This window comes from Stylophora pistillata, chromosome 11 (assembly GCF_964205215.1).
Source record: "Stylophora pistillata chromosome 11, jaStyPist1.2, whole genome shotgun sequence".
Classification (NCBI taxonomy): Eukaryota; Metazoa; Cnidaria; class Anthozoa; order Scleractinia; family Pocilloporidae; genus Stylophora; species Stylophora pistillata.
This window is the reverse complement of record NC_142529.1, coordinates 3182495-3196092: the sequence shown is the minus strand read 5'-3', so window position 1 is coordinate 3196092 and position 13598 is coordinate 3182495. Positions and strand designations below refer to the sequence as shown.

Here is a 13598-nt window from a genome sequence, read left to right as displayed (position 1 = left end):
CCACTGTGTATGTATGTTCTCCCACAAATTGTCTCTACGGAAGTTGATTTCAGCTTCACTGAGAACGCTTAGTTCAAGTATTAACCTACCAAACTTCGCCAGCGATTTACGAGACAGGCCACACAGCTCGGGGATATCAGCTCCTAAAGGAGCTGTTAGTTTTGTGAGGGATAAATTCCACTTGTGCTCGCTCTCCACGAATTCGGCGGGCCAGTTGAACATAATGTCCTTGGGCATGATGGTGACGCTTGGGGGGGGGATGGCGCATAAGTTTTGTGTCTTCAAAAAGGCCTACAAGATAAGCCTCGCCAGCTTCTTGAAGAGCCTTCACAGCCAAGCCTCTGGAAACGCAAATCTGTCTTAAAATCTTGAGCGATTTCTCGCACAAACCGCTGGAAGGGCAGCTTGCAGATCAACAGCTCTGTCGATTTTTGGCAACAACGAATCTCTCGAAGAGTGACTGTACCAGGCCTGTAACGATGAGGTTTCTTGACTCCACCGGTAGCAGGAGTGCTCTTACGAGCTGCTTTTGTCGCGAGCTGGTTTGCGTGGGGCTTTTCCACCAGCAGTTTGCTTTAATTTGTACGCGCCATTCTCAAATATCAGAAAAGTCAGAAAACAGAACGATCTGTCCGAGTCATTCTTGACTCTCTCGATGATTATATTTGCAAATTGGCGGGCTTCAACTGATTGGTGGAAAAAGACGCAATTTGATTGGAGCAGATATAGATAATTCGATCGAATAAACTGAGACTAAGTTATGGCCTCAAACACGTTCTAATCTTGGACCTAATAATACAAAAAGAACCATTTCTTATTAATCGTGCAGTACCATTAGGATTTTTATCATTTTCCTCATTTGTGCGCGATTTGTACATCACGATTCTGACCGGAGCGAGACGCTTTTCATTTTCCTTACAATAGACAAACACATGACAAAAAGACAATGAAATATTGATTACGTTTCGTTTCGTTTAGTTCGGATTTGACGATTGGCTGTCTCAACGTTTCCTGAGAGGTCGTTCACTTGGTTATAAAACCGACTGCGCCAAATTAGGCTGTCGACGGTGTTAGAAGTGATTACCATGTCCGGCCGTGGTAAAGGAGGTAAAGGTCTCGGTAAAGGAGGTGCTAAGCGCCACCGAAAGATCCTTCGTGATAACATCCAAGGTATCACCAAACCGGCCATCCGTCGTCTTGCTCGACGTGGCGGTGTCAAGCGAATCTCTGGTCTGATTTACGAAGAGACTCGTGGTGTTCTTAAAGTTTTCCTTGAGAACGTTATCCGTGATGCTGTGACATACACCGAACACGCTAAGAGAAAGACTGTGACGGCCATGGATGTGGTGTACGCTTTGAAGAGACAAGGCCGTACTCTATACGGATTTGGCGGTTAGACAAACTTGATCTATCATCACAGAACTACCGGCTCCTTAAGGAGCCACCAAATCTTTCAAAAGTCGTGACCATTAAAGGTTGTTTGATACGATTGGGTACAGTGTAATTATATTGCCATCGTACGCGCCGCAAAGAGCACATTGAAAATGTAGGTGATCATTTACAGACTAAAATACCACGTTCACCGCTCGCACGCACGTTGGTTAATTATAAACTTTTGAACTATATATAAGAAATGCAATACTAAGAGCTACGTACAGAGTGGAACATAACCTAATCTACGAGAACCGCTTTATACGAGTAGTAGGACGAAGATTGTGGCAATAGGTCAACACAACCACCCTCCAGACGATCACCTGAGCGACGAGACCTTTAAGCAGGCGCGTTGTGTAGCACTCTGATGCTTACGCGAAAAAATAAATGTAAAGAGCGGACCTCCCACAAATGTTACCTTACGGTAGAATAAGGCTGTAAAGGCGCTAGCGCTCTCTCTCGTTACGGCATGGTAAGCAGTGACGGACTCCTTTCACAAGTTTCATATATTCCAACAGACAACGCCAATCACCAATTCCGAGATATTTTGTCGAACGTACAGGTTAATAATGTCCGACCCACATTCTATGCTGGGTTATCAAACGGAATTAGAAGGAAGCATAGCAAATGTCCACTACAATATGGGCAAAAATAACTCAATCTTTACAAAACAGACAAAAACATTGCCAAAGCCAAAATTTATATTGTTATCCCACTCGCTGGTTTTACATGTTAAGGTAAGGTTGTAAACCTAGTGCGCAAAGTTGATTATGACTTTATAAACATCTGCTGGCTCCTAAAGGAGCCGTTTGTTGTAACTGGTGAAATTTGAATTAAGCCTTGGGTTTCTTTTCAGTCTTCTTGGGCAGAAGTACAGCCTGAATGTTAGGAAGAACTCCTCCCTGTGCGATGGTGACACCGGCGAGCAGTTTGTTTAGCTCCTCGTCATTACGGACAGCAAGCTGAAGATGACGAGGAATGATTCTTGTCTTCTTGTTATCACGAGCAGCGTTACCCGCTAACTCGAGGATCTCAGCGCTCAAATATTCAAGCACAGCGGCCAAGTATACTGGAGCACCGGCGCCAACACGTTCAGCATAATTGCCTTTGCGGAGCAGACGGTGGATTCGACCGACAGGGAATTGAAGCCCTGCTCGAGATGAGCGGCTCTTAGACTTGGTGCCCTTAGCTTTACCTTTACCTCGACCAGACATAGTAATATCGCACTAAAGCTCACGAAATTCACTCGGTAAAACCAAGGAATAAAGAGCAAATCGAAACATTTGTACTTCGCTCGGCAGGTCTAAGGATCGAAAAGCACCAATCAGATATTTGTTTACATGTGGAATTCAACGGACTATTGTATTATTAGAACATTACATGCCAGAGTTTCGGTGACCTGTAGCGACATTTTCAGTGTAACCAATCAGAAAGTGCAGATTTCGATCCGTTCGTTAATCGATCCTTCAGTCATTTTAGTATAAATACAGGATGAATAATATTTAGTAGTATTACTTAGCTCAAATCAAAAGTCATGGCACCTAAGGTGGCAGGGAAAAAGGGCGAGAAGAAAGCCGGTAAGGCGAAGGCAATTGCCGAAGGTGGAAAGAAAAAGAGGAAAGGAAGGAGAAGGGAAAGCTATGCCATCTACATCTACAAGGTGTTAAAGCAAGTTCACCCTGACACTGGTATCTCCAGCAAAGCCATGGGCATTATGAATTCGTTCGTCAACGACATATTCGAGCGCATTGCTACTGAAGCTTCTCGCCTTGCACAATACAACAAGAAATCGACCATAAGCTCTCGCGAGATCCAGACCGCCATCAGGCTACTTCTGCCCGGTGAACTGGCTAAACACGCCGTCAGTGAAGGAACCAAAGCTGTGACCAAGTACACCAGCAGCAAGTAAACTCACTTTGTGGGTTTCCCGCCGAAATCAACGGCTCCTTTAGGAGCCACCAAATGTTATTAAAGTCTAATCAACTGAAAAGCTGAACGTCACATGATTACAAAAGCTAAGAAAGTATACTGGAAATAAACATGGTCAAATAGATGTTCAATTTCATGTGGTTTTATTGAATAGAACAGGTCTAATTACCTGTCATACAATTTTAGAACTATAGACTCATAAAAATACAAAGCTTTGAAAATATATCATTAAGTCAACATCCCTACAAAATACACGGGACGAAATCAATTTTGTCTATTCTGAATCGTTTCATTTATATTTCCCCTCAACCAAAATAAATTGTAATTGATACTATCGTATGTGTATCAAAAGTTTTCCTATGCTTGAGCTATTAAAATGAGTAATTTTTGCTTTGTCACAGAACGTTTTCTTTCCAAAAGAAAACGTAAAGCGTGACCATACAAATCATCAGAGAAGCAAGACCACAAAGTCTGCAAATCTCACTACTTTAAAACCCCATTCACTGTAGGAGTAATTTTTGTGTAAATACATAGTTTAATAAAATAGATACAGAAATCACATTTGATAATCAAAGACGTCCTTAAATTGAAAATATTAAAATAAATGTGTACACATGATGGTTATCTTTAGATTCATGCAAGGGATAAATGGCTAACTTAACAAATGAATGTTATAATTATATCCTAGTTATAATTTATGGCTGATCTGCTGGAAGTTCTTCATACAAATCTTCATCAATCGGTTCTGTATACAAAAAAAACTAAATAAATGAATACTGTAAAAAAAAAAAAAAAGCAAGTAAATGGATTGATGCTTATTTGAAAAATCAGTGATAGATGTAATTACAAAATAGCCTTCGCTAATTCATACCTTGCCCTCCTATATCATCATACACTTCTTGGTCATCTTCTGAAATGATAGCAAAGATGGAAGAAAATGAGACTTCTGCACTTAAAAAAAAAAAAAAAAAAGATTTTTTTCGTTTCTTGTGGTCATTCTTTTTGTCCCTAACCAGTCTCTCCTCTCTTGCCTTGTTATGCAGACTGGTTGGAGCAGATGAAGACTACACACCCATGGGTTTCAATAACTTGTTGTATGGTTAACAATGTACGTGAAAAAATGCACATACACTTTTTATTGGCTAAAAACAAGTGTATTTATCACCTAACACAAGTGCAAATTACAAATAGTAAGCATGCTCAGCAAAATTATATCTGTTTTGACTTTCTGTGATGCTTTTTTTCATATAAATTATTTCTTTTTTAACTTGGTGTAAAGAAGCAATTGTAAATTTTCACACCACAAATTACACTCACTCTATGGTGTGGTCTTTGAAGAATTTTCTAGTGCTTATCTACACCAAATTGAACAAGAAATCATGTTATTACCTATATATAATAGGAAAAAACCCAAACATAAGAGCTTCTTCACAGACCACACAGACAGCAGTAAGAGGTCTCCTTGAAACCCCTACATGGTAAAGAGGGGTTAGAAGACCACTAAATTCAGAATGTGCTCCCAAAAATATTTTAATACATGCAAAAATAATTCAAGGTGGACATACCTTCTTCTATGAGCTGTCCTTCTTTTTGATATTGGTCCACATCTTCGTAAAAATCCTCAGTAATGATTGCACTGTAAACCAAAAAAGAAGTTCTTGACCCTCTCTACCCCAACATCAGTATGCATATTCTCCAAACTGTTCTCTACACATTTACTGAGGTGTTGCCAAAGAGAACTTGTTTAACAATCAAGAGCTGTTATTAGTTGGTGATCATTTCCTTTATTCTCACAACCTTCATCTGTGATTGAGGGGTGATATTGAGAGGAGAAACTAGATGCTAATCACTATCAAAGGATTGGGGGTCCAAGGAAGAAAAGGAAAGATAAAAAAACCTACACTTTGCTTACAAAATCTTGTAATAGCAACATGACCTACATTTAGTATATACCATAAAAGTAAATTGTACTTTTCATGTGTGCTGATTGGCTGGTTTAGAAGTGATTAGCAAGTACTATTCACCTCTGAACAGCAAAAGAGACAAAATCAACAACTTAATTTCCAACAATTTTTTGGTATATTGACAGAAATAACTAATGTTTTTTATTTCTGTAACAACAATTAACCTCAGTTTCGCAAAAAGTGGTGGATATTTATCTCGCCAGTTCACAACTCAGTAAATATCCATTGCTATTTAACTTAATTGAAATTTTACATAAAAACTGAAAATCAAATGAAACAATTGAAATTACTAATCCATACCTCATCCTATTTCCCTCACTGTCAATCTGAAATAAACCAACAGAATTGAATAGATATGAAAACCCAACACAAAGAAGTTGGAAAGTGACAAAAAGGAAAAATTAGGCTCATCCTCGGTGTAAAAAAATCGTTGGAGCTACGAAGGGCTAACGCTCGAAACGTCAGCTTTTATAATCATAACGGTGGCCAATTTACCATTTCGACTTTGTTGATATATTCAAATTATTTCGTTACCCCCATCTGGTGTTAGCCCTTCGTAGCTCCGACAAAGGGCTAACGCTCGAAATGTCAGCTTTTATAATCGAAACGGTGGCCAATTTACCATTTCAACTTTGTTGAAATATTCAAATTATTTCGTTACCCCCATCGACGCAGCCCCAAACAGTTTCTCTAGAAACTATCAGCCTTTACTCGGTGTAAAAACCTGTGAAGCTCACGAGTGACATAAAACAAAGACAACAAAACATTATAAACAATAGCGTACAGCAAAACAAAACCTCATGAAACAAAGAAAACCTCATCAGGTTTTTACACTGAGGATGACCCAAAAATTAAGTTTAAAATGTTGCATCCTTATAGAATAAGCTTACTTTGAGTTGAATTAGCTCTGTAGGAATGTACCCATCTGTTGAAATAAATAAAAATGAAACATTAAGCATCTCCACAAGTTTGACAACAATACACAGAATCAAAGAACTCAAAGTGAACAATACATACAATGTCCTTCGGTATTTTTGATCAGCCATCTTCCTTGGGAACAATTATTTTCACTGATAACAAACACAGTTTCCCCTGCTTTCACTGGCAGATCAAACTTTCCATCACCAGCAAAATTGCTCTTGGCCTCTCCAACTCCAGTATTTTGATTTCCTGGCTTGAGCTGCAAAGGAATATGAGGGAATTTGTCAAAAGCATCAAGTAAATATTAATATATTTCACCTCTAAGGAGTGCTCTATTTGACCCCCTCACTACTACAAATTCAATATAAACTCTCCACTCTTTCTGACACAATTCTTGTAATCAAAGCTCTAGACAATTGCTGTTATCTCTTTAACTCCAAAAATCTGATTGTTATTCTGTCCTCTGGCTGCTACACATTTTCTTGTAAATTAGCTACCAGAATTTGGTGTTAGATATGATAAGGATATAACTTCTACCTGATAAGTTTAACTTGTGCTGGGACACATTCATTGAAAACCTGTTTAAAAGGGAATCCTCATCACCTGCTTGGTGGATAATGTATGAATATATTGTTGGGACATAACAAGAAGTAACATGCCAATTACATTTGGGAGCAAAGGGGTAAATTGAACATTATTCTCTACTTGATATTTATCTTTCTTCTCACTGACTGTTTGAGAGAAATTCCATCTTGGTCAATCCTGTAAATAAAATGGTTAATTAACACCACCTAGCAATGATCTACCTGCCCCAATGAACATTGTTTCCAATCTAGGCCAGTGCAGTGCAAACAAAAGGTAGTGTTTGACTCACAAGTTGGAATGAAGTGCGGAGAAAATCTATCATGATTCAGCTTTTTCTCAGAGAGAAAAGCTGTTTCACCAAATGAATTATTTGAAATCAACATATTTCATACTTTGTGTTTCCTGCAAAGCTCCTTGTCAATACGTTCCCTTTTCTTCTTCTCTTCTTCTCTTTTCTTCTTCTCTTCTTCTTTCCTTTTTTTCTCCTCTTTTTCTTCCCGTTCCCTTCTTTTTTCATCTTCTTTCTTCTTTTTAAGTTCTTCTTTTTCCTTTTTTTTTTGGTTTTCAATTTCCTTTTTGAGATCTTTCTTTCCTTTAGGTGGTAAACTAGAAAAAATTCAACAAGGAAAATCAAATTGCACAACAAAAATTATCCATAACAGGTTGAATTATTTTGCAGAAGATACAGGAAACAGGGGAGCAGGGATGGCGCAGTGGTGAGAGCACTCACCTCCCACCACTGTGGCCTGGGTTCAATTCCCGGACCTGGCGTCACATGTGGGTTGAGTTTGTCATTGGTTCTCGTCCTCACTCCAAGGGTTTTTCTCTGGGTCCTCCAGTTTTCCTCCCTCCACAAAAACCAACATTCCAAATTCCAATTTGATCTGGAAACAGTGGACAAGAAGAGCCACCCAGTGGAATGCCCATTGCTAAATTATTATTTATTTATTATTTATTATTTACATTCCAGAATTTCCATTAAGACCCTAAAAAAGATGCTTAAAAATTTGTGGTTTAATCCTTTACACCCCAATAGTGACTTGCATTTCATTTCTCTTTACAGTATCGCTGCTGTCCAAATCAAACATTAATTAAAGGTCACGGGAATAAAGGAAATGATCACCAACCAATGAAACTCTTGAATGTTAAACAAATTCTCCTTGTCGCTATTACAGGAAATGTATAGACAACAGTGAGGAGAACATGATGTTAGGGCACAGAGGGTTCATTACTATAAGGTACTTATGGTTCTTTCTCAAAACAACTACATTTTCTGTATTTTCTGTGTTTTCTGTTAAGAAACAAGTATAATCTTGGCTATGAAAATACAGACTACACACCTTGAAGGTAATGGGGGTGGAGAGTTATTGTTCTCAAGTGGAGAGTCAGGGCCACTAGGATTCTTTCCATTCCTGTTCCCTTCTTCAGTTTCTAACATATCGTACAATTCTTCTCCACCAATAAATGAATTTCTAGCAAAATCTGATGAACAAAAATGAATTAGACAGTAATGATAGCTCAAAACATCCAAATTCAAGAACTGTTCCCTTCTTCAGTTTCCAACATATCGTACAAACCACCTCCCAGTTAACTCAATTGGTTGAACGCCGGACTGTTGTGCGGGAGGTCGAGGGTTCAAGCCCCGGCCGGACCAATACTCAAGGTCTTAAAATAACTGAGGAGAATGTGCTACCTTTCTATAACATCGAGAAATGGATAGACATTCTAGTCTTCTCGGATAAGGATGAATAAACTGTAGGTCCCGTCTCCTGCATCTATTAGTTAATTTGGTTAGGCAGGGGACGTTAAAGAACCCACTCACAATATTACTGTGATGTGGTCTGGCCTGTTTACTGGGAATTGGGGGGAGGCAGCATCTGTTAGATTTGCCTTTCATTGATTGTAAACTGCTTAGCAGTCTGGCAAAGTCCCTTGCACAGTGTTGTAAAGTGCCATGACCTCAGGATATGAGCACTATATAAATAAAAGTTATTATTATTATTATCATTATTATTAATATATTATTATTATTATAATTCTTCTCCACCAATAAATGAATCTCTACCAAAATCTGATGAACAAAATTGAATTAGACAGTAATGATAGCTCAAAACCACCAAATTCAAGAACTGTAAAATAACACCCTTGATCTAAATTTGAGCATTTTATAATTAGAATGGTGTGAATAGCCACAAACTTAATAATGAACTCGATGAACTATTATTATAATAGTTTTTCTGTAGACTTTGATAATTTTCAATTATTTTTGTAAATACTGTAAACTTAGCTTACTTATACAGGCCAATTTTTTTCTGTAACAGTATAAGCTAGATAGGATCTTTCTCTATCAATGGGGCTTGCACATAATTAGTTAACAAATATTGAAAAAATATATACCCCAGTAATTCAACACACTTTAGTTATTTTACTCTAAATGAAAACTAACCAATAGAGAGTTATTTTCTAATGAAAAAAAAGCAAAAAAAACATTACTGAGGTACTGATAAAAAAAGACTTCAGGCAAGTTTTTGTGCTGTCATTCACTGACTGAGCTATTTGAGTTCTAAAATAAAGCCTGACCCACATTCATTGGTACTTAATCATATACAAGAACATGTAATAAAGATTTCCATTATAAAAATTATTCATATGAATTTTATCATCTTTTGAAAATCACTATACCATTCTGAATTTGAAGAGCTTGTTCCTTCACAGTATCTAAATCATCATAGTTTTCTTCCAAAATTGGCTCAGGATTTTCTGAGTTACTCCCTGCATTCTCCACCATTCCACCAACATCATCATAGTTTTCTTCCATAATTCCTACAGTAAAAACACGAAAGCCATTAAAAATAAATATTGTTTTCATTCAATAACCCTTTGACCCTAAGTGATTAGCATCTAATTTCTCCCTACAATATCAGCCCTGAATCAAACATTTAAGGTCAGGAGAATGAAGGAAATGATCACCAACTAAAGAAGCTCTTGGTTGTTCAACAAATGTATAGAGAACAGTCTGGAGAATATGCATACTGATGTTAGGGCAGGAAGAGTTAAATGTTTTGACATGTAAAGATAAAAATTTATTGTTCAACAATCAAGAGAAAATTTTCAACAGTGTCTAAAGCAGGAAGAAAATGAAGGTATTTGCAATTACCATTTTCTTCCTGTGCAGCCAACTGTTTGTCTTGTTTATCTTCTTGTTCACCCAGTATCTGATTTTTAAGTTCATCCACATCGTCATACATTTCTCCCTCATCATTTTCTTCAGGAATAACATCACCTAAAAACAAATTTGTGCAGGTTCAGTTTTATCAACTGGTAGCACAGTTGTGTAATCGTTCATGCAACTATATATCACATCGATGAAATTATCTTAGCTGTTTTCATAATCTTAATGTGGTACCAGTAGCAACAGTACGATAAAGAAATTTCTCTTATTCCTATAACTCCCATAAGTGACCAAGAGAGAATTTCTCCTTACAATATCAATACCATATCAAGCAGAAAAGTGCTGAGAATAAGGAAAAATATCAATTAAGGATTATTAGTTGATCCAAAACCAAATTCTCAGAACTAACCTCAAAAGAATTGTGTGACAGACAGTAAGGAGAATTACTACCTAACTGAGATATCAGGAGTAAAACTGTTAACTGATTTTATTGAAGGCTAAACCATTATGGACATACCCATAGAGGTGGCACTGCTGCTCTGCAGTGTGTTTCGTCGTGGTGCCATGACGACACTCTTCCTATCATACTTCTCCAATAACTTTGCTAAACTATCTGGTTTAGAAGGTTTAGCAGGAGGTTTCCCGAGACTTTCCATGGTAGGCAGATTAGATAGTTTTGGATCTCCTTTGGAATCCCTACAAACAACATTTCTGTTTGAGTCAGTTAAAACATCTTTGTCTTCACCACTGCTAATACTGCAAGCTGAGTCTGATCGTGATTTAGTCTCTTGATTTTCCTTGTCCTGTTTGTGATTGTTTACAGATGGCTTTGGTTTAGGCTTGGGTGGCTTTTTTGGTTTCACCTCCTCGTCTTTTTGTTCAAACAATGCTCTTCTTTTAGCTATGACACTTTGGAGCTCATTCTCTGGCTCAATGGTATCAACAACATGTTTGTTATCAGCATCCTCTGCAATCAAGCTGTCTCGCATGCCTGTCCTTCTCAGTTTTACACCAGGGATAAGTTGGGTAATGTTAACTTCAGTATCTTTGTTTGGAATTGGGGTGTTTCTTGTGGCTGGTGCTGGCTTGTTGCTAGGGGCTCTTGGTGGTGGAGCTCTGTGAAGTGAGCCCCTTTTTTGTAGAATTTCATTGAGTTGAACTGCCATTATGTTTGTAACAATTCTGGAATATCAGTCAGAAAGAAAAATACATAATTTATGCATAACAGACCAAGCAGAAAAGGGAATAGCACCACATTGACCTAAGCCATAATTTTGATGTCTGAATTTTGCAAAATTTAAAATTGGCAAGATGTTAAGCTTTGGTTAATACAAGTACAGCATTTAAGATAAGAACTTTTTCTCTAAAAACAGTGCTAAGAATAAATGCAAAACTATCTAAGTATATACAAAATATTTTACTGTTCTGCATTACTGGGTAACAATGCTGCTACGAGTACCTAATTTCTGGAGTAATGCACTGATCAATTTGAAGCTTCAATATTCCAACCTCCAACCCATGGGCATTTGACTGTCATCTGTACCCAGTGGGACAAGGAATTTGAACCTTGCCTTGGTGGGGTGGGGTATTTGACCAGGAAATGTCATGTATTTTATCTATTAGTAGGAAGGTGCTTAAAGGTAAAGAGTTCACTTTTGTGAGTGGATGGCTCAGGAGAAAAGGTCTTACTACATAGTCTAGCTTTTCAAGCTTGAATAGTCAACTCAATTGCTAGTCATAAAGCAGAGAGTCACATTCACTGATCTTCCTGTTAAGAAAAAAATGACCATCAGATGTGGCTCTTGGGTAGGGCATTCAATAAACTTTCTGGTTCCAAAACAAGCCTCAGTCTGTTGTGCTCTTTAGATAAGCAGAAAGTAGGTTTCTAAAAATAAGCTTTTCACATTGCTCAGGCAGATCACTTAATAATCTTCCATCCAAAAGCAAAATGTGCTAATATTTAGGAAACAAAATTGAAGGAAGAAACTGACATGTGAAATTACATTTGTGTCATGTTGTATATTGCCCATTAGGAGATAAATTATGTATTTATTACATAGATACTGAAGAAATACCAGGATTTTTTCTTTTACTAAAAATCATATCTTCAGCGCATGTAGTGAAGACATTAATTTTATCTTTTATGTGTGAGGATATTGGTGTCACCACAGTTACTAACATGCTTATACTATTTTTTCATTAGAATTTTGACTTTTTGGAACAGAAAATATAAAAAATATAAGTATTGTTGTCTTTATTTCTCCTCTATAACTTTCTGTCTGAGTTTCACAACATTTTTGTGACAGGCATTTTGCAATAGCTGACCATTCTAATTGCACAGTTTTTCCGTTCCGAAAATGAATAAAAAAAAGTTGTGTTTTAAGTGGAAATTTCATCATTATCTATAGAATAACCAGAACATTAAATGGCCGCTTGGGGATACGAATTCTATCTTCTCATGCTGAGAGTATATCTCACTCGTTCACTTTGCTCACTCGTGAGAAATACTTACAGCACTCGAAGATAAAATTCGTATCCCCGCGCGGCCATGCAATATCCTCTATATATGTGTTTCAGTCTTGAAAATGGTTCAAATAGCTGAGGTAAGTCTTATCAACGTTCGTGACCCAGAAAAGTTTGCAAAGAGATAAGACCTTTAAATCAATTTCGTACGTAACAGTTACAAGGTAGGAATTGTTTCGTTTCAGTATGAGAACTATAGAAAGTTTGAAAGCCATAAAATCATATTGCTTCCGGGTGAAACCACAGGAATAGGAAAACATAATGCTGAACTAAACCGAAACCTGGGAAACAGCAATTAACATATTTTCTTAGGTCTGCTTACTTAATGACACATTGACCATAACACTATTTGCCTTGGAGCTTTAAACTTGAAAACGGGATGAAAGTTTATAGTGCAATCTTGGGTTTCTGTAACTTCTTTGAATTAATTACGGTTTATGACAACGAGAAATCTATTTCGTTGCATGACTCCGAATGATCCTGACCGCTATAGGCTGTTGTTGCCTATCAGTTGCTCACACGTTCGCATCAAAACAATAATATTGAGATACTCAAAATTAATTCGCAGTATTGAATCATTTCAAATATTCATCATATCCTAATGCGTTTACTGGTTTTCCTCTTAAAGCTCTCGCAGCAATTAAACGTAGAAGAACCTTCGATGAAATAGAAGGTTGCTGTTGAAACCCGTTCTGCAACGCCGCTTAATTGAACAGTCGACTATGCGTCACAGGGCATCTCATATAGTTTTTCCTCATTTTCTTCCTTTCACCTTAACAAAAAAAAAGAATGTAACTTTTCAACATACCGTAATCATTCACATAAGGTTGCTTGGGTGAAGTGCGCTGTGACTACAACTCTGTTTTGCCTAGATATACCATCACTTAAACTTTCATCGATCACAGAGAACCCTTGCTCGAAGCCGTGAGAAATACTTCCGCTATGCTTTACGTAATAGAACCTAAGTTTTGATTGGTCAATTCTAGTATTTAACCAGCTAATTAATTTGATTGGATATTGGCCCCTGCATTATGATTATAATGCAGGGGCTTATTGGTGGTAATCTTCCTTTA

The 13598-nt window shown here is 37.4% G+C and overlaps 3 protein-coding genes and 1 pseudogene across 4 annotated transcripts; 2 read left to right on the top strand and 2 right to left on the bottom strand.

The window, feature by feature from the left end:
• The first annotated feature begins 887 nt into the window (after window positions 1–887).
• Window positions 888–1489, top strand: LOC148719684 (histone H4). The gene has a single exon (XM_088737902.1). The coding sequence runs from the start codon at window positions 1086–1088 to the stop codon at window positions 1395–1397; it is 312 nt and encodes a 103-aa protein (XP_088594028.1). The 5' UTR covers window positions 888–1085; the 3' UTR covers window positions 1398–1489.
• A 625-nt stretch (window positions 1490–2114) lies between these two features.
• On the bottom strand, window positions 2115–2795 carry LOC111323059 (histone H2A). Its single transcript, XM_022926339.2, has one exon. It carries the CDS (start codon window positions 2643–2645, stop codon window positions 2265–2267), a length of 381 nt encoding a protein of 126 aa, XP_022782074.1. The 5' UTR covers window positions 2646–2795; the 3' UTR covers window positions 2115–2264.
• A 21-nt stretch (window positions 2796–2816) lies between these two features.
• Window positions 2817–3484, top strand: LOC111323061 (histone H2B.1 pseudogene; annotated as a pseudogene). Its single transcript, XR_015992998.1, has one exon. The product of XR_015992998.1 is annotated as a histone H2B.1 pseudogene (transcript).
• Window positions 3485–3486: 2 nt separating this feature from the next.
• Window positions 3487–13486, bottom strand: LOC111323143 (uncharacterized). The gene is made up of 12 exons (XM_088737901.1): window positions 13334–13486; window positions 10520–11184; window positions 9988–10113; window positions 9513–9653; window positions 8171–8312; window positions 7223–7436; window positions 6342–6504; window positions 6215–6249; window positions 5625–5650; window positions 4926–4996; window positions 4232–4270; window positions 3487–4105 (listed from the first exon to the last, which is right to left on the bottom strand). The coding sequence occupies exons 2-12, from the start codon at window positions 11166–11168 to the stop codon at window positions 4056–4058; spliced, it is 1656 nt and encodes a 551-aa protein (XP_088594027.1). The 5' UTR covers window positions 11169–11184; window positions 13334–13486; the 3' UTR covers window positions 3487–4055.
• Between the last annotated feature and the right edge of the window lie 112 nt (window positions 13487–13598).

What these genes read in the sequence shown, in the direction of transcription:
- LOC148719684 (XM_088737902.1), top strand. Translation starts at nt 1,086, where the DNA reads ATGTCCGGCCGTGGTAAAGGAGGTAAAGGTCTCGGTAAAGGAGGTGCT.
- LOC111323059 (XM_022926339.2), bottom strand. Translation starts at nt 2,645, where the DNA reads ATGTCTGGTCGAGGTAAAGGTAAAGCTAAGGGCACCAAGTCTAAGAGC.
- LOC111323143 (XM_088737901.1), bottom strand. Translation starts at nt 11,168, where the DNA reads ATGGCAGTTCAACTCAATGAAATTCTACAAAAAAGGGGCTCACTTCAC. An exon ending in AGCTTTGCAGGAAACACAAA is followed by an intron (nt 6,505 to 7,222) that starts GTATGAAATATG and finishes ATTCCTTTGCAG; the next exon opens with CTCAAGCCAGGAAATCAAAA. An exon ending in AGGACAGCTCATAGAAGAAG is followed by an intron (nt 4,271 to 4,925) that starts GTATGTCCACCT and finishes CTATCATTTCAG; the next exon opens with AAGATGACCAAGAAGTGTAT.